The following is a 20,439-nucleotide window of genomic DNA, read 5'->3' as shown; positions in this document are numbered from 1 at the left end:
TCGGGTTGATGTGTTAGTGTAAACGCAGTCCTTTGCAATCTTAATAACTTAAGGGGGACAGTCTGTTTGAATTAAATAAATCAAACGTATTATTATCATATATTAATATGTGCGTAGTTATTAGTTTAGTTTTTCTAATTTAGATGCAATCCTATGGGGCTGAAGCACACTTGGCAGCAGCTAAGAAGGAAATATAAAAACATTAATCAAGCGGGTGAAATCTTAGCACAATCTCATGGGGAATACCTAATTTTTAACATGCTTCAATTTGTAGAGTAAATATTAAGTGGCTGTTTGTGCAGTGGTTTTATCCCAAAAATAATGCTGTTTTCACACACATGGCTTTCTCAACAATATCACATTCTGATAAATAACTAAGCCTAATTAAACTAACACAGACTTCTACTCAGCTAACAGAAAGAAAAGGAAAACCACTCTGCCCGCTCTGTGTACAGTTGCCTTACTTAAACTCTCAGCATCTCCAATGTTATGCAAAAATCAGTAATGTTGCAAATGTAAGGACAGATTAGGTTGTGTATTTAAATCGACTGAGACGTGAAACTGTGTCGATCAAAAAGGTAACAGTCTGAAATTGCGAGTATTTCTATGCACGGTCTGATGACCTACTCCTGACTTCTCGGCACAGTTATGCTGCACCTTCATCCATGGGATTGTTGACAAAAGGATGTCAGTGAAAAAGGTCAGTCAACAAATCCACGTTAAAACTCGCTGCTGACTGAATGAATGAGGAAATGAAATGGCGTGTGGCTCTGAAAGAGGGCGGAGACAGAGAAAAACTCAAAGTTCAGTGAGAAAAACCTGCTCCCGGCCAGGTTAGATCCAGAGACTCAGTTGCCAGAGTAACAGACACAGAGTTTTAGTTACACCTAGGGATGTCCGGATGTTACATTTTCACTTCCGATACGATACTGATACTGCAGCATTGAGTATTGGCCAATACCAATATTAATCTGATATGATATCAGCATTAAACATGCATAATTTTATTACTTATTTTGTAGTATGTCTGTCATGTTAGAAAAGGCTTGATAAAGTCATATTGTTCAAACAAAGAACAGTAGTCAGCAACAGTAGGTATGAGGAAAAACTGACCCATTTATTATTAACCAGTGGATAACAGAAACTGCTTATATCTGAGATTTTAGATGCATTCTGATATAATCCAATACTTGTTTTTTTGCTGATATCGGACCGATATCCAATATCAATATCGGACTGGGACACCTCTAGTTACACCTCTTTGTGAAACAGGCTTGAGTTAATCCTCTCCCTCAGGTTTGATTAACCTTTCTTTTCTGAAACCGAAAACTCAGAGTTTCCCCTTTTTCAGAGTTAACAAACTCTGAGTTTTCACTAAACCTGCTTTGTGAAACGGACCTCTGGACACATTTATCCACCTGCGAAGTGACTCAAGTTTAAATGAGACACAAAGAAAAACATTGATGTCCACCAATCAAAACGTGCAGCCTGGACATCTCACAGAGTTTAGGATAGTTAAGGATGGAAATCATTGGTTGTTGAGCTTTGTTTTCCCTCCTTAGACCATAGGGAGATGATGTTTGGTGATTACACAAAGATAAAAAAATCTGTGTTGCTCAGCTTGTCTAAAATTTGGGACTGTATTTGGATCTTTTGAGCGCCAGTATTGGAAAGAAATGAACTTCTAGTTTAACTTTCTTTGTGGGAAGAATGAGGAAAAAGAGAATCATAGTCTCGATTTAGCATCCTGAGTTTCAGTACTTGACATTTTCTCTTGTCCTCTTTTTAAAAATCACTTTATGGAGTGTTTTATTTGGATAAAAAAAGTCAGACAAGCCAAATAAAATTGAATAAAAAAGTAGTTAAAAGTAGTTAAATCCAAAGTCATGGACACCTTCAGTAAAAGATGTGACACAGTGGAGATGTGGTTTGTAAATAAAAGACGACGAAAATATTGTTTCAGAGCAGTTTTTTATTGGTTGGCTGACTGAAACATTAGCATTCTTCAGAGGTATGTTTAATGAAAATTTGACTTCATCAACTGACACAAATAAATGAATGAACTCAGAATCAAAACAGGCAGAATCAAACACAATAACATGAATAAATGCATGAATAAAATGCAAATAAAAAATAAATAAATAAATAAATAAATGCAAAATAAAATAATGAAGCAAAACAAAACAGATAAAGCTCCAAAAGTTTGATGAGGTTTTCAACTTACTTTCATTTTTTAATCAAAGTAAATATTTGGCTACGTCATTTCTTGTTTGTTGACCAACTTTCGAGTCATTGTTGATGATTTATTTTGATGTTTGAATTGTTTTTTGTGTAGCTGATGATAAAACACCAAAGAGCTGCAGATCAACTTTAGCCCAACTGAGCCTCAATTCGATGAAGTCAGCAAACGTCTGCATTGGGAGACCGGTCCTGCTGAGCAGCCCCTCAGGACAACAGGAGGTTTCCACTTCTCTCCTTTTTCTTTAGAGACGTTCAGCTGTCTGTAAACACATCACCTTTTCAGTGAGACTGTTTCTGTCCCACAGGTGTGTTTAGGATGGCCGGTGGCTTCTTTCCCTGGTGGAAAAGTTGGTCTTCAGAAATCCTCTCAGAGTAACCTCAGAGTGAAACTGGGAGACGTGGTGATGCTGCACGCTCTGACAGGTCCTGTTCTCCAGGCAGAGGAAGTCGTTCTCTCCAACAGGTAAAACTGAGACTTTCATGACTTCCCATGTTTGTTTTAAAAAGTACATTCAGATAGCTGATCTATAAACAGATGGGATCAAGTCCCTGAAATATATCTGGTGTTGGTTGACAGCGCAGAGTTCGACTGGTGCTTGATCTTCTCTATCTTTCATTGTAAAACTAAAAACATCAACTCAACTCATATTTATTTATAAAGCACTTTAAAACAACCTCAGCTGAAAGAGTGCTGTACATAAAAGTAGTGCAGGAATAAATAAGTAAATAAAACAAAAAATCATTGAAACAAAGGTGCACATAGTAAAATAAATTGTGACATTGTTCTTAAAATAATTTAAAACAATGAAACAATTAATAAAAACTAAAACAACCATAAAACACTAAACAATGAGCAGAGTCTCAAGCTGGGTTAAAAGCCAAAGTTTACACACTTATAATAAATATACAATTCTATTCATTATTACAAATTTAATATATATAAAAAAAATATGATCATAATCCTGAACCATTGTACACTGAGGTATAATGTACAAAAAAACAACAACACTTAAACATTTACCATATTTCGTTTGCCAAGAGTGCAAAACTTGACTGAGACAGGACTCACTCCTTTCTTTATCACTGCTTATTGATTAATAAAATACAAACACAAATCAAAAATACAGTTATTGCAAATACAATTTAACGAGACAAAACCCTTTTCTTGAAATTGCTGGTGGCCACTTATAGTGTTGTTACATGACTGTGCTTTAAATTGTTTTTAATGTTGTGTCTACCAGGGCCATTTGTTCAGAGAATATAATCTGGCTCAAAATGATCCGGATTTGGAAATCCCATTTCTTGCTGTCCAGGACCTGAAGTTTTTCTCTGGTTTGCTGCAGTTTGGTTGGATTGATTTGTTTTTCTACAAGGAGTATCTGAGCTTCTTTCAGTTTCTTTTTGTTTTATTTTACTGCACTGAAAAGCTTCATTGGTAGCCTAAGTTAGCTTTATCTACACTATCACTGTAACCGTTAAACAAGTCAAGTACAAATTACAGTTGAAAGTATCGACGCTAAATTCTACAAATGCTGTTTTATTTGACCAATTTTAAAGTTTTACTACACTTTCTTCCTGAAATCCACCTTGAAATCCTGCCCCCCTGCTGGGATCAGGATAATCCTGATATTTTGGATCAAAGTGACCCAGATCCTGAAAAGCTCTTGATCTTATCAGATTTTAAAATCCTTCTTTACCTTTTGAACAACCCATTTTGAAAATTTAATCCAACCTGATAACCAAAATCTGATTGGATTACCTTTGAACAACTGGCCCCTAATTCTTTAAAGCAGTGTGAGCATTTGAGCAAGCGCTCTACAAATAAAATGTTTTGTATATTAATTTTTTATTATTTAATTTAATTTAATTTAATTTTTTAAAATTAGTTTAATTTAATTTAATTTTTTTAAATTAATTTAATTTAGTTTAGTTTAATTTAATTTAATTTAATTTTGTTTTGTTTTTATTTTATTTTTATTTTATATTACTTTATTTTATTTTGTTTTGTTTTGTTGTGTTTTTATTTTATTGTATTCTATTTTATTATTTAATAATATTAATAATAATTATAATTATTATTAATATTAGTGTCAAAGACCACTGCATGCCACCTTACAGTTGTAGGTAAATCTTAGGCAAATGCTGCCATCTGCTGGCCATTTCTAGCAACTGCAGTAATAGTTTTGGAAATACAAGAAGTGACGTATCAGAAGCACTTTTATGGTTTATATTTCAGTATTTCTTTAATTAACAGGAATTATTTTATAACTAATATTAATTGTAAATATTCAATCTTTGATTTAAGGTTTTGTTTTGCTCTCCTGCTCTGACTGGCTGCTGTTTCAGTGAAAGAGTTTGCAGCTGAGCACTTTTTATGTTGCTGATTTCTCTGAATCCATTTCCATTTGATTAGTGAATGTGAGTCATTAACTTTTTATTTAAATTCTTCAGATCCAAAGATGACATGTTGGAGACGGATGAGTTTAAGAACTTCTTCCTGAGGTCTTTGGGTGAGTCCAACGCCTCATTAGTTTATCAGAACAGGACGTTTTTGGCCTCAGTAAATGTAGGTTTGATACATCCAGGGTCTTTTTGTGGGGTAACGCTTTTTGTTTGTGTGTTTGTTTGTTTGTTGTTCCAGTCGGGAACATCATTCTTCCAGGAAACATCATCTCCCTGACCTACTTCGGCCGCTCGTGCAGCCTCCGGGTTGAGACCGTGAGAGGGGAGGACGGTGTCACCCTCCACAGACCGGCTCCTCCTGCAGAGGAGTCCTCTGTGGTCGACTTCTCGTCACATGACCTCTCCCTGCAGCTCAGCCTGCTCACTGTGGACGACAACAACACTGAAGGGTCACCGAGCACACCTGGAGAGGCGGGGCCTGCAGCCAGCACCCCACGACGACCAGCCTTCCTCCCCTCTCTGTCCTTACCACCTGCTCCCTGCACGCCCGTGTCACACAGCTCCCAGAATCCTCCTGCAGAGGGTTCAGTGGAGGATGTAGTCAGTCTGGAGAGCTCGGAGAAGTTCTCCACAGCTCCCTCTGGTGGTGTGATGAGTAGTGACACCTTCTACTGCCTCTCCTGCTCCACTAAAGTCAGCTTCAGGAGCAGGAAGGAGGAGGAGGAGCCAGACGCAGAGGACAGGAGGTCAAAGGTCACATACAGCATGATTGGCGGGCTGAGCAGCCAGTTAGACATCATCAGAGAGAGCATTGAGCTTCCTTTGAAACATCCTGAGCTGTTCTCAAACTACGGTGAGTTTCACACATGCATTGAAATAAAAAGCAGGATTTTTTTTTTCTGACCCTGAACCTTTTTTGCGACTGACAGTTGTCGATGAAATCTGCAAATTAAGTGATTTTGAAGGTTTGTAAACCCAGAACTTGAAAGTCATCGGGCAACTTTATGCTGTCTGTGCAGGGATCCCACCTCCCAGAGGAGTCCTCCTGTACGGTCCCCCTGGCACAGGAAAGACTATGATTGGCCGAGCCATAGCCAATGAGGTCGGGGCTCACATGACGGTCATCAACGGCCCTGAGATCATGAGCAAGTACGTTCATCATTGAAAGTCAGAGATGATGAAAAACTAACACCAAGCAGAGATCTGTCAGGACTAAATGTTTTTTTTTCAATATTTGTTTCAGATTCTATGGTGAAACTGAAGCGAGGTTGAGACAAATTTTCACAGAAGCGTCTGAGAGGTAAACTTTTTTCACCTCAGAGCACTGAAACGTTTCCTCTTCCTCACCACCTTTTTAATGATTATAAAGATTTAAACTGTGTTTTTCTAAGGCTCTGCTATTAAAATGATCTTGAAACAGTCTGACTTTTATAAATTTGCCTTTTGAAAACCCAGGATTCAAAATGAGATGATCAAAATTGGTTATTTCCAAATACTTTTTTCAGTTTCTGTGGTTTGATTTTTCTACAGTGTGCAGACATTGGCAAAGCCACTCGAATGAGATAAGATACATCTTTGTTTGTCCCACAAGCAGCAAATCTGAAAGTATGGAAGCCCTAAAAGGCCATGATTAAAATATATATTTTTTGTCAGTATTCACGCTCTTTACTTGTTTTTCTCATTATCTCAAGAAACCAATGCTTGTTTTCTTGCCTCTGTTGTGGTGACATCATGGAGAGGTAACGTCAACCCACCAGTATCAGGAATTTTTTGCTCAAAAATCACTTTTCTTTTGTTTTTCAAATTTAAATCCCTCAGTTTAGTCTTTGTTTTTTAAGCTGGTTTGGGAAAAAGGTTGAGATGTCGAATCCCCTGAATTAATCCTTGAAACTGACTCGTGTGATGTGAATTTTGGGGGAAAAACATGTCTCCTGACATAATCTGTAGACATCATTATTTTGTAGAGATATAGACAAAATTAAATCAAGATTTGAAGAAAACAAGCTTTTCTTGAATGATGAGAAAAAAAAGTAGAGATCTTGAGAAATCAACTGAAATAAAGTCATTGCCTCAAAAAAATGGAGAGAATGTGTTTTATAGGATCATGGCCTTTTAGGGCTTCCATAGAAAAGTGTACAATGAAAAACATAATAAGAATAAAACAAAACAACTATATTGTCTGTGTAAATTAGAAAAAATATGTACATATAAAGCCTGACATTAAGGTAAAAAGTCTTCTGAAATCAGAATCAGAATCTCCTTTATTCCCTGGAGTATACTCATGAATACGAGGAATTTGACTCTGGTTTAAACTGCATTGTCTTCGTACAGTTATTTTTGAATAAACAATAAATATTACAGTTATAGAAAAAAATAGAGCTTAAGTTGTTAGAAAAAAATATTATTATAATAATAGAATATAATATAATTATTATTATATTAATTTAAAATATAATTATATATTATAATATGATATAATAATATACAAACATTGTAAAGAGGAGAATCAAAATATATAAACAATTTTTTTCAAGAAGTGGGACGTGTTGTTCATCAGACGACAGCTCAGACATTACCCCCACAGGGTCCAGAGGTTGTCAGCTCATGGGGAACATTAGGCCTAGCACCAGTTAGCATTGACATGCTACAGGCTGCTAACAGCTGATCTCATGTGTAAACAATGGGACCATGGTTACATGTAGGATCTCTGGACAAACACAGGAACAAAAAAAGTTATGATGAGAAAAACCGTTGGTTTCCATGACCAATAAACAAGACATTAAAAAAGGACAGGCTTCGGACGCAAAGATGATAGAAAATAAACTAAAGAAATCTTAAAAGGGATAAGGAAGAGAAGTCACTTTAATACATTCTCATATTAAAGGTTGGAAACAGAGAGTTTTCATCACCAGCTGATGTTTTCACTTGTTTTTCAGACAACCTGCGATCATCTTCATCGATGAGCTGGACGCCCTGTGTCCAAAGAGAGAAGGAGCTCAGAACGAGGTGGAGAAACGTGTCGTGGCGTCTCTCCTGACTCTGATGGACGGGATTGGTTCAGTGAGTATCGTGCTTTTCACCATAAGACGTCCTAACGGGTTGATTCTGAAACGTCTTCATCACGAGGTCGTCGTCCTGCAGCGCCTCGTGTCTCCGTCGGGAAATGTTCCTCATTGGAAACGCAGAAACCATCTCTCCTCGCTGGACGCCCTTCAGACCATGTGGGTTGTGTCTCTGGGGTGTTGTTTGTCCTCTGAGCGCTTTGCTGTCAGTGTCTGATGAGAAAAAAGACGACCCCCTCTACACACACACACACACACACACACACACCCACACACAGATGCAGACCCAGTGGGAACCTGGGAAACAAATCACCGAAGGTTACCACGACCTGTCAATGTGGCACGACGCTATCAGCGCTCACGTACGTCTCCTCATTGTGATTGGTGATGTTACACAGAAACAGCAGCTCCCTTTTCCACTCTGTGTATCTGTGTGTGTGTGTGTGTGTGTGTCCCAGACTGAACGATCCAAGGTCGTCCGCTCTGATTGGAGTGTGGAGAGTGCAGAAAGCACGTCCTGCACTACACTTTTTTCCCAAGCAGTTAATTTATCTGTGTCTTGATGGACTCTGCGGTATTGAAAGGTGGAAACAGTCTCGCAGACGGACCACCCTGACAAAGTTCATGATCAGAGCTCGGTCGAGCATTTCAAAGGCTGATACAGGAACAAATGTGCGGTTGAGGAGTCGAGTTTTACTCCACTCAGAGGGAGGTGTTATTGGTGACTCAGGCAAACTGTTCACATGTAATCCTCTGTGCTCGCTGCAGCCAAGACAGTAGATTTGGCCGTTGTCAGGGATGCACCAATCCACATCCGACATCTGTTATTTCAGCACTTCTGAGAGTTAGGAAAGGCAGCCTCACGGAGGAGTTAGCCAAGCTGTGTGGGTCGAAATCTTTCCCTGAAAATTACATCAGAAAGTCTCCACAAGTACAAGACACATTTCTCCTGTTGTTGCAGGAGGGTCACTCAGGTCAGCTGCTGGTCCTGGGGGCCACAAACCGACCCCACGCCCTGGACCCTGCACTGCGTCGACCAGGCCGCTTCGACAAAGAGCTGGAGGTGAGCGCAGCAGGTTGTCTAAAAACAGTCTCGGTGATATTTTTCTGCTGGCTCATTGTGGATCAGTCTGGTGAAACGGGACGACAAAGCTACACACTGAAAAAAGAAAACAGTTGGACCAACTTAAATAATGGCTTCAACTGGTCACACCTAAATAAATTAAGTTCTTTGAAATGAAATTAACAAGTTCAATCAACACAACTGATTAAGTCAAATGAACTCAAAAATTTGATTGTTCTCAAATCAACATTTTGCATCGTTCCAACTTAAAGGGATAGTTCAGTTTTTTTGAAGTGGGGTTGTATGAGCTCTATGTGACCACTAAGGACATTAGATACAGTAGAAAGTTGTCTCCTCTCCCTCAGTAAGACACAAACTGTAAGCGATGGTGACGAGGAAATAGACGCTAACAGGGACAGACGGTACCAAATTCAAAGGCTATTTTCTCTGCCTACAAGAACTAAAATCAAAAAGTAACACCACAGTTTAAGAGTACGATACATAAAATATTTTTTAAGTGTATTAAGTCTTCGGAAATATAAACATTTATCTGGACCTAACTAACTCATGTGTCCTTTCGCGCAGCGCTAGTGCGCTCCGTCCCCCCTCCTCCTTTCAGCTGTAGGGAATGTAAACAAGCTATGCTTGGGGCGCTGGTTTAGCCTCGTGTAAGTTTGATCAAGTGTCGTAATTCTTTTGTTTGTACTCTAAGGATTGTGAGGCAGCGTAGGAAATTCAAAATGAGTGACTATGACAGCGACGATGAAGTTTCATTCACTTTGGAACCAAAAGGATACCTGTATGAACCGGAGCACACAGAAGAAGAGCTGTTACAGATGGAGACTGAAAGGAATACAGAGGAAACATCCACGGACACTGGACATAAACTGTCACTGGACATCTACTGTATCTAATGTCCTTAGTGGTCACATAGAGCTCATACAACCCCACTTAAAAAAAAACTGAACTATCCCTTTAAGGTTTTCAGTTGTTTCAACTCAATAATTTGCAAAACCTCAAAGTAAAATCTGACGAGGTGTTTTTATACTTAATTGCACGGTAAAAATGTTACAAGTTGAGCTTACTTAAAAGAATCTAGGAAAACAATTGCACTAAAAAGTTAGTAAATATAACTAATAGTCTTAAGTTGAGTTTAATTTATATCTACTTGTAAAGTTTACTTTACAGCCTATTGAATTGACTCATTTCAAACCGTGAGTGAGGAGGGAATGCAGTGGATATTAGACCCCACTGTACATTAAGATGTTAACCTGCCACAGGGCACAGACTGTCTGTGCCCTGTGGCATGGACCATTGGACCATTGGCGTGGACCGTTAAGCGTTTTCAATGTTTTATATGTTAATAAATGAGATGCGTTAATGGGCTAAAATTATGATCAGAAATGACAAACTGGGTTTTGTCTTCTGTTATTTTCAAATTACCATTACTGAGAGTATTTTAATTGGAGCCCTCAATGCCATGGAGCACAGACACACTGCCCCCGCATGGTATCTTAATGTGCATCAGGGTCTCATATCCACAGTTTTCCCTCCTCACCCATGGTTTGTCCTTTTGGGTTTTTGCAGATTATTGAGTTGAAACAACCGAAAACTTTAAGTTGGGCTGATGCAAAATGTTGATTTTAGAAGAATTAAAATATTTCGTTCATTTGACCTACTAAGTTGTGTTAAACGAACTTGTTAATTTTATTTCAAGGAACTTAATTTATTTAGGTGTAACCAATTGAAGCAATGAATTTAAGTTGATCCAACTACTTTTTTTTTTTTAGTTGTAGCAACGCAAAATTTCAAGTTGAAATGATCCACAATTGGACACATTGGAAACCTTAACCTAAAAATATTCAGTTGGATTGATTAAAAAAATTACATCACTTCAACTGATTGAAGATTCACTTTTTATAGTGCAGGAACTTTCTCCGCTAACTTCACTGAACTCTTCAGCCAATTGTGGTTTGGCGTTCCTCAGGGCTCCTTCCTGGGTTCTTCTTTGGTTAGCATAAATAAAGCTGTCCGCTCCACAGTGTTTTGTTTTCATTTCTGTCAGGTGGGAGTTCCCAGTGCTGCCGAGCGTGCGGATATTCTGCAGAAGCAGCTGAGAGCCGTGCCGTGCAGCGCCACTGCCGAGGAGCTGACGCAGCTGGCTGACGTAGCTCACGGATATGTCGGAGCCGACCTTGCGGCTGTTTGCAAAGAAGCAGGTGAGGAAAAGATCACCTGTCCCTCAGGTGTCTCTGATCCCAGATGATCAGTGCTCAGTTTTCTGCAGTGTTCATGTTCTCCACTAGGGACATTTGCATTATAAACATTGGGGTCTATATTATTGCTATAGATAGTGAATAAAAGGGGACCTAGGACGGAGCCTTGAGGCACACCTTTGGACAGTAAAAGTCTACCTGACATAGTCCCACTAAGGCAGGATCTGGATTTTATTTTTCAGACTATTTTGACCTGAAAACAACATTTTTAGACCCAAACATTTCTGATCCTGCATCCTGAACTGTGTTTCCTGCTCCTGTAATCCAGTCTTGTGTCTTCTGATGTGTTTATTGAACAATCCAGATAGAGCTGAGTGAGACTTCACCAGATATGGTCGTAAATCTTGAACCTGAGTCCGTCCAAAGCAAAAACATCCACTCAGACCATTGTGCAGCTCTGTCGTTTGATTTCCTTTTTGCACTTCCTGAAACCGACTTAATTTGGGAAACCAAAACAAAGTCACACATGGCGTCCAGCCCAGACATGCTCTCCATCTTTCAGTGGTTTGGTTTGCCTCGTGGGCTCAGGCATCCAACCAGCAACAGAAAACACATGGACATGACTTTGTTCTGCAGTTTTCGGTATGTTTTACCCCACCTCTCCTTGAAAAGCCACTGTTTCTGGTGAGTCACTCTTCCTACGTTGAGTTTCTTGGAGTGCCTGACGTGCCTGCAGGGTCAACCATCCTTTGATTGGTGCCAGAGAGGAAGTTGGAAGTTTCTGTGGTATTCAGCTTCCAGTGCGAGAAACCACCCAAACCACCACTTGTTGTGAAATTCCTGCGCCCCCTCACCCCTAACGCCACAAACCAATCCACCTCACATCCCCAGGTCGAGCCTCTGCAGCGTGTGTGTGCGTCTGAATGTGCAGAAGTGTGTGTTTGATGCACACGCTCATGCACGGGTGTGTGTGTGACCCTGTGTGCCTCCTGGGTGGTCCCGGAGCCCGGGGTACGTGGCGTATTGCATTTCCAGCTGAGGAGGGAGCCGGGGCTGCTGTGCGGAAGCTCTCTGCAGAGGAGCGTGATTTAGTGTCCGCAGAGGACCAGACGTGACTGGCAGTGTTTTCTGAAAAACCTCCTCACATCCCGGAGGGAGACAACAACCTCCTCAACCCCGTTTCACTCCGCTCACACACCCCGAGCTTCTCCCAAGCCAAATCACAAAACAAACACAGGCCTCCCAACACCACCACAGCAGCGCTCACACACTCAGAGAGGAGTTAATATTTCATCCAAAGGATATTTTAGGCTTGAAATAAAGAACAAACCGTGGTTCACACACAGCTATAAACACTCACACTCACACACTTTAATGTAATTAGAGGCTCACATGAAGTCTGCTTTCATCCAAACACTGAGTTGCTGTAGTCCAACGTTCGCTGTGTGCCTCAACTCTGCTGGACGAGGATATTTCAGCCGTAATCTCTGCCCATTAATCTCATAACGTTGTGTGTCAAAGGCAGAACGAGTTGTTCGGCATCGGCAGAGAACATTTGGTAGATTTTCATTGGCTCAAACATCCGGATTAACCTGTTTACATGCGTTAGCTAACAGGGTTATTCCTGTTAATTAGCGATGCACAGACAACATCTGGATGCAGTGCACGTTGTTTCTGCTTCCTCTTCCTGTATCCATAGCAACAGCATCAACAACAACAGAAGCAGCACAGAACATAGACATTTCAATTAAAACAGACAATCTAAAAAAAATGGACGTCATCTTGCTTAGCTCAAAGTGAGGTCACAATGAAAACTGCTCCCCCTGGTGGCTGGCTGCAGTATAGGTCAAAAAATCCATCTGCCTAGTCATTCCAGATGGGCTGTGGTCAAACTTTAAAAAATTGATACACCTGGTAGAAATGTTTCTCACGTCTGATTGTTGTGGTGATTTGAAGATATCATTTGGCTGTTTTGTATTCAAGTCCTCTTTTTCCTGAGTCCTCGCTTTCATTAGTTATTAGAGGTTAAAAAAGAGGCTTTACGTCACGTTTAATGATTATTGACAGCTGACATTCTTGTGTGTTTTTTTCGGGGATCGTAAAATATATTAGGAGGTAGAGTCAGGAAGTGATTAGACTCTTGAAAGAAAAAAATATATATTATTTTTGTCACCCAGCTCCATGCAGACCGATATCAGATTTTTTCGGTGGGAGTCGGTTTATTTGTGTTTTTGGTCAAGTAAAATATGGCCCCGTCTGAGTGCAGAGGAAACCAGCAGAGGAGCAGGGAGGGGGTGTTTGGTGCGAGCGCTCTGAGCTTCTGCTGCACAAAAACACTGCTGTAGGAGTAATTTCTGCCCTAAACCTTGTGATAGGACCCAACTTGCTCCATCCCAGAGTATCACTTTAAGACATTCAAATCTCAAGATAGCTTCAGACATGGTGTGTAAATCTTGTATAATGTTATAGGAGTGTTTATGACAATTACTTATTTTTTCAATATTTAACTTCAATTATTTTTAATTGCCTTGAGAGCCCTGAGTAATGGTATTAAGGTAAAAATAAACAACTGATTGAACAACAAAAGGTCATTCACTCAAATAAAAAAACTCGTTGACAATAGTCCATAACATAAATAACCTCACAGCTTAAAAAAGAGGTAAATGTCCACGATCTGCTAAAAGAAACATGATGACGTAGTCGTGTTTTATTCCCACTCACACCCAAAAATCTTCATTGTCAAGCTGACATGCATTTCTGATTCATGTGGATACGGTGATCTTTTGTCGTACTGACTTAAAATAATATGTAACTCACTTTTTACAGCGTAGTGCTGAGAGATTCTTACATAAAATCTTTTTCTTTCATAATCACAAAGTCTCTGATGCATCGTTGTCATCCTGCAGGCTGCAGAGCAATGACGGACAAATTTCACTCATTGTGAAACCTCCGATCAAGACTTTCAGAGTCAAGATCCACAGACCCACAGAAACACACACGGTAATATCCACATTTCGTGTCTGTTTTTTCCTTCTCTGCTTTCACTGAAAGGAACAAAAGCCAGAAAGGCGCACAAACACACGGAGAAGGAACTGCAGTTGTTTCCTTCTGCTGCTCAGGTAACAATGAGCGGCTGGGGGAGCGAAACCTTCCGACGCATCACTTCCTGAAAAATACAAAATGACAACAAATGAGAGGGACTGCAACGCGCTCGGGTCACGCACAAGATCCCTGTCTCACACAGCTGCAGAGAAGACGTGCACACACACACACACACATGCACACACTCTTGCATTTTTGATGCACAGTGAGCGCGCTGTGGTGAGTTTCACATCCTGCTGTCAGTGCAGCACCAAACTGCTTCTTCATCACAGAATGACGCCGTTTCTTCGTGTGTGTGTGTGTGTGTGTGTGTGTGTGTGTGTGTGTGTGTGTGTGTTGTTGTCTCCCTCGGCGTGTTTGCGTGTGCTCAGCCCTGGATGGAAACCTTGATGTCATTAGAGAAGTTTTTGTTTGTCCTGTCCAAGTTTAACCGAGCCCCAGAAAGACCTTCTTGACGACAGATGTGTTACACAATCGGCGCCTAATTACAGCTGATCACGAATCAGCCGCTTGGAGATGTAACGTAATGCACAGGAACACTTAATCTGGATCTTGTTCTCTGTTTCATCAAGGTAGTCTCAGATCGTATTTAATCCCCCACTGAGCAGAAATTATTAGAAAAATCTGGGCTTTACATCACGGCTCTGAGCGAAGGGATTTAGGCTGAATGCTGCGATCTTTTAATGAAGGCAGGGTTTAAAAAGAGGAACTCAACCCGAAAATCAGGAGACTGTGCTGTATGTGTCCTCTCATTTTGTTGGATTGATGTTAAAAAAATGAAATCTAAGCAAGTGTTTGACTTTATTTAAAAGAAATTAGACTTAGAATTAGCACATTTGCCTGACAAGTTTTTACTTTAAGATATGCAAAGATGAAAAAGATGTCTGGATAGCTTGAAAAAAAAGTCACCAGTGGGTTAAAAAAGAGATTTCCTGTCAAGTTTTTTAAAACAAGAATGTCTTCATACAAGAAAGCAAACAAGGGCATCTCATTTACCCTGTTTAAAGATTTTTCAAGCAATTAAGGCGTCATTACATCCGCCAAGGAGGTTATGTTTTTGTCTGTTTGTCTGTCTGTGAACAACATAACTCAAAAAGTTACAAATGGATCTTGATGAAATTTTCAGGAAATGTTGAAAATGGGATAAGGAAGAAGTAATTAAATGTTGGAGGTGATCTGAATCACCGTCTGGATCCAGGAGTTTTTTAAAGGATTCTTTATCATTGATAGGGAGATAGGGCCGTTTTCACCATATGTGTATATAACTCCACCATAAATGGTCGGATTGCTTTGCAAAACAATACAAGACAAGGTCACCATAATTTCTGACTGATGTAAAAGTACGATCCAGATCCTGACAATATTCTGGATACTAAGATCCTGAATATGAAATATTCAGGTAACAAATAAACATACAAACCTGCAACTAACACCAAATTGCAGCAGACAGTCTGCTGAAAGTAAGTATAACATTAAAGTAGGACTAATCACAATATGCTTGGTGGAGGTCTGAGTGCTTTTCTAGTTTCTGTCTTTTATTAGCTTGAAATGAAACACTTTTCTGGACTTGTCAGTGAATGTGGCTCATATGGAGTCAGATAACAACTTGTGTTTGCTAAAGTGAGACAAAAACATCTGCTGATGTCAGATTTCTTTAGTGCTCAAGTTTAGTTTTCATCTAAAAAAAAGTGCAAAGTTTTGATGATTAGATTTCATTTTATGTCATTTCATTTCCATCATACAATTTATTTATTGATTCATTTTTTAATTGTCCTTTTATAGATTTTTATATACTTTATTAATTTATTTTTTATTCTTTTATAGATTCTTATACAATTTATTTATTAATTCATGTTCCTTAATTTTTTTAATTCATTTTTAGATTCTTATATATATATTTTAAATAATTTATTTATTCTTTTATAGATTGTTATATAATTAATTTATTAATTTATTAATTTACATATTTTTTTATAGATTTATTTTCGTAATTTGGCACTCTCACTACTCGATACACGGGGGCAGCAGTGTCATCAGCAAAGACCAATGACCCCTGTCCCCGGCCACTTCCACTCGCTCCTCTGGGGGGATACAAAGGCGTTCCCAGGCCATTCGAGAGATATAATCTCATGATTTGATTTAAAAAAAAAAAAAAAAGAGGAAACAAAAAAACAAGAACAACAACAACAACAACAACAACAATTACAAGTCATTTTTCATCATTAAAATGTCTTCTTCTACTGATGGACATGAAAAACAGATAATCTCAACCCAGCACAAGAAGAAATTCACCAAACGATCATAGATGAGGGTTAAACATCAGTGACAGTACGTCTTCTTTATTTTAATCGGTTGATAGCATAAAAACAAATATATTTATATTTTAAGTTGTTTTAATTCAGGCAGAAACTCACCCCTCACTCTGCATCACTGCTCCCTGCTGTTGGAGGAAAAGTCAGATCCACCTCATCTGTACTGCCCCCCTGAACGAGGACCTCTGGTGGAGAGTTGTGGTATTGCTGATGAGATGTCAAGGGTCATGGTGTGTCAGTGAGGAGGTGGAGGCAGCATCAGAAAGTAGAGATACCTCTGTGATCCTGTCTGATCTTGGGAGTGAATGGATGAGGTTTTTCTGACCTGTTTCTGCTCCTGAAGTGGATTTCACTCTGGTTTCTCACAGTTTTACAGATCTGTGTTTACGTTCAGATGATCTCCTCGACTGTGTTAGTCACCAGATCTGAACGTCTCTGTCTGGGACAGAGTTTCTGTTGTATCTGCCGCTCTGTCTGTGTCACAGCCTGTGTCAGAGTGTGTCAGCAGGCACAGATCTGGTCTCTGTGGTGGACCTGGCTTTGGTTTCTTACTGGCTGCAGAGCTGCTGTCAGAGCTCAATGTTTTTGTGCCTGTTTTATTTATCACATTGGATCCTCTCAGTCCTTTGCTGAACACAGGAAGAGAGCAAAGTGACGCTTTAAGGGCTCAGAGTTCTTTGATATGGCTGTTGTTTTTTTTCTTCTTTCTTCTATTTTATTTTGTTTTATTTATTTTTTTATTTTTGTCTCTACTCACCAAGTATTGAGAAACACATTCTGGTATCATGTTGTCTCTGTAGTCTGCACAATTCAGAATGAATGGGCAGTGATGGGAACCTTTCACATTTGAAACAATATGGTAACAATGCCCGCTACCTGATAACCGGTACTGGTACACAACGGTACCAATTTTGACAAACTTTTTCGTCTGTTTGTGGTAAAAAATATCAATTTGTTCAATAATGACATACATATTTTTTTCAATTTAACATATTTCTTCTTTAACCTATAATCTCCTACTCTTCCACTCCCTCACAGTCACAAGGATGCATTTAGGTACCTAAACGTGGTACCTTTTGATTTCATGTGAATCGGTACCCGATACTTTTGACAGAATCCGGACGGTACATTTAAAAGTACCTAATCCGATATCCATCCCTAATGAGCGAACGAGTGAGTGTATGAATGAGGTGGATGAGAGGGCTGTAAGATTAGAGGTAATAGGAGCAAAAACACCGCTTGATAAGGCTCTAGTTCTCATCGTGGCGTAAAACGGCGCTGCCTCCACTGCAGAGCCGGAGCGTGCCAGATATAAACAAACACAGGTAGTCTGCCAGGACGAAGAGACACGATGAGAACTAGAGCCTTATTTAGCGGTGTTTTTGTGTGAAAGTAACGTGCTGAAAATTCTCTAAATAAAGCATGAATGCAGACCCATATCAGAGTTTTTCAGTGGGAGTCTATTTATTTGTGTTTTTGGTCAAGTAAAATATGGCCCCGTCTGAGTGCAGAGGAAACCTGCAGAGGAGCAGGGAGGGGGTGTTTGGTGCGAGCGCTCTGGGCTTCTGCTGCACAAAATCACTGCTGTAGGGGTAATTTCTGCCCTAAACCTTGTGATAGGACCCAACTTGTTCCACCCCGGAGGATCACTTTAAAGGAATTATAAAAGGACATCACAGATGCTGTGAGGAAGAGCTGTTTTAATTGGACTGCAGCGCCATCTTCTGGCCCGGAGTCTCACACACCGTCGTAAAGATGTGACTTTTAACCAGGTGTTTGTTTTTTAGCAAATTTTCTTAGTTCAAGTCAACATTTTACCCGGATGGAGCTAGTTCATGCAGGACATGGAAGTCATACGCCCAGCTGTGATGAGCTGACATGCTGATGTTCAATCTGTAACCCCTCTCAACCAATCACAGTGTGTGTCTAATGACAAGGCGGCGTACTTAAATCACATCATCACTCTGTCTTATCCCTGCTACCTTTTTGCTACCCAGTTGCTGCTGTCTTAATAATTCCTCCTCCACCCCAGCCTCCTCAGAGCTAACATAACCTCCCAGCCCTTTTAGCCTTTAGCTCGTGCTCTATCTCTCTCCTGTTTCTCTTTCTTCTGCTCTTCTGTCCTTTTTCTGTCTGACAGTTAGGCTCCAGTGTCCACCATCGCTACAAAATTAATCACAGAAATCGTTTTCAGCAGAGAAAAACACAGATCTCTCTTCTCTCTGCTAAACTTCATCAGCCGGCGTGGTGTTGTCATGGAGACTTAGACGTGCTGTAAATCAATCTGGTTTAACTCGATCCAATCAGGAAGCTAAGAAGTAGCATTTAAGGTTACAAAAGGCAGATATCTAGAAGAGAGACTTTTTCGAGACCACTTAGAAACTCTTTACAGGGACTTTAAGAGGGGCGAGGACTCGAAAAGCTTCCTTTAAGCTTCATTTCCTGTTTCTATGGCATGATGTTGTTGTAGACCATTTTTAGTTTGTCGCCTGAAATAAATAATTAAATAAATAAGGTTGTTGCATATACACGAGACCCAAACTTGACCCCAGCTGGAGTCACAGGCTAGTAACTGTAAGAGCTGGATCAGTAAGCTTTAACACTGAATCCAGTATTCAAGGCAGATTGTGTAACATGCAACATTTTCTTTATTTTCATAAGCAGCAAACGGCTTCAGCTGATTGGTTTAAACCCCTAAAGGAGCAGCCAGCAGAAGGTGTCGTGTTTATATGTTTGCACAAGATCTCCGCGCAGATTTCCTTCGATATAAAACCACAGAGTCTCTGATTTCACTCGCTCTCACTTCCCCAAACATCACGTTGACCCTGTTCCTGGCTGAGTGTGGATTATAAAAACCAGCTCCTCATAATGAATTCCTTTAGGTGTTTTGTGTGGTATTGGAAGCTATCATGCGGTCTCGTGGAGCCTTGCAGACTCCGGGCGTCTCTCTGTCGTCCTGTTGGCGTTCGACTGATCCCGGTATGAGCGGATGACTCATTTCCACAGTCTAAACAGAGCGGGTTGTGTGTGTGTGTGAGGGCGTGCACGCGTTTGTTCATGTGTGTAGCATGCGTGTGCGTGCTTGTTTGGTTCATGCCACATCCGGACGCTCTGTTTACAAGCCTCTGTAAACAGGGGAAGCCCACTGGAAGAAGAAAGAGCCAGTAAAATTGATTATGTGGAATAATAAACACACAACTCTGCACTTTGTCAGCTGAAAGCTTTTTTTTTTCTTTTCGCTTCGTGTTTGACGGCAAAGATCAGGCTCCGTGTTTAACATCCACTTTTCAAGCTTAGAACAAATTGTGCTAAGTGATTTGGCTTGCACACGCTCAGTACGAACCAAAAACAAAACAAAACGAAGGAGAAACGGCGTCAAAAACGAGCGGCGTTTTGTGTTTGACATAAATTCAGCAGGAGAAGACAAACACTCGTGATGTTTACAGCAGCAGCTTCTCCTTATAAAGCGCTTTTCCCAACTCGCCTGTCCTTTTAAAGACACTTGAGGAATTTCAGGACGGGTCACATAAATATCAGTCAGATCAGCATGTGAAGTTTATTTGGGGCCTCTGTTTATAAAATCCGGAAATGTGCTGCTTGTACTCCTTAACCCCGGCACTTACCTTTCCTCTGTGACAGCTGTGTGTGTGTGCGGTGTGCCTGCACAAGTTTTCCGCATGCTTGGAGTGTGTGAGTACATGTATGTCTTTGTCATCCGTGTGTGTGTGTGTGTGCTTTAAGAGCACATATTATTGCTGTGTTTCAGCTCGGGGAACAGATGTCGGGGATTGTAAATACAGGTGCAAAGAGTGCTCCGGAAGCCCCGGCGAGTAATGAAAACGTTCCTGCGGTTTCTGTGATGGTGTAATGCCCAAAGTATTTCACAATTCATCTGAGGACAGCGTCGCTACAGCGCCGCGGCCCGGGCTCAGTGGGTGTTGGATGCAGAGCTGTGCGCGGTGCAGCTTAACGTGTAACACACTGTCCTGATTCTTCCCGGCTGGGATGAGGAATGCGGCGCTGAGGTGCAGATGGACTCC

The 20,439-nt window shown here is 40.3% G+C and overlaps 1 protein-coding gene across 1 annotated transcript in view; it reads left to right on the top strand.

Moving 5' to 3' along the window:
- Positions 1–20,439, top strand: part of afg2a (AFG2 AAA ATPase homolog A) — a 174,629-nt gene that overhangs the window by 810 nt on the left and 153,380 nt on the right. The window contains exons 2-10 of the mRNA XM_074674670.1: positions 2,336–2,460; positions 2,547–2,704; positions 4,693–4,751; positions 4,883–5,497; positions 5,664–5,793; positions 5,888–5,944; positions 7,581–7,704; positions 8,668–8,769; positions 10,835–10,988. Of these exons, the coding sequence (XP_074530771.1) occupies positions 2,336–2,460; positions 2,547–2,704; positions 4,693–4,751; positions 4,883–5,497; positions 5,664–5,793; positions 5,888–5,944; positions 7,581–7,704; positions 8,668–8,769; positions 10,835–10,988 (1,524 nt within the window). The remainder of the gene's footprint in view (positions 1–2,335; positions 2,461–2,546; positions 2,705–4,692; positions 4,752–4,882; positions 5,498–5,663; positions 5,794–5,887; positions 5,945–7,580; positions 7,705–8,667; positions 8,770–10,834; positions 10,989–20,439) is intronic.

Source organism: Halichoeres trimaculatus, unplaced genomic scaffold, assembly GCF_033239565.1.
Source record: "Halichoeres trimaculatus isolate MK-OKI-2021-1 unplaced genomic scaffold, fHalTri1.1 fHalTri1_scaffold_7, whole genome shotgun sequence".
NCBI lineage: Eukaryota > Metazoa > Chordata > Actinopteri > Labriformes > Labridae > Halichoeres > Halichoeres trimaculatus.
Note: the sequence above shows the minus strand (reverse complement) of the source record. Positions and strands in the feature narration are given on the sequence as shown.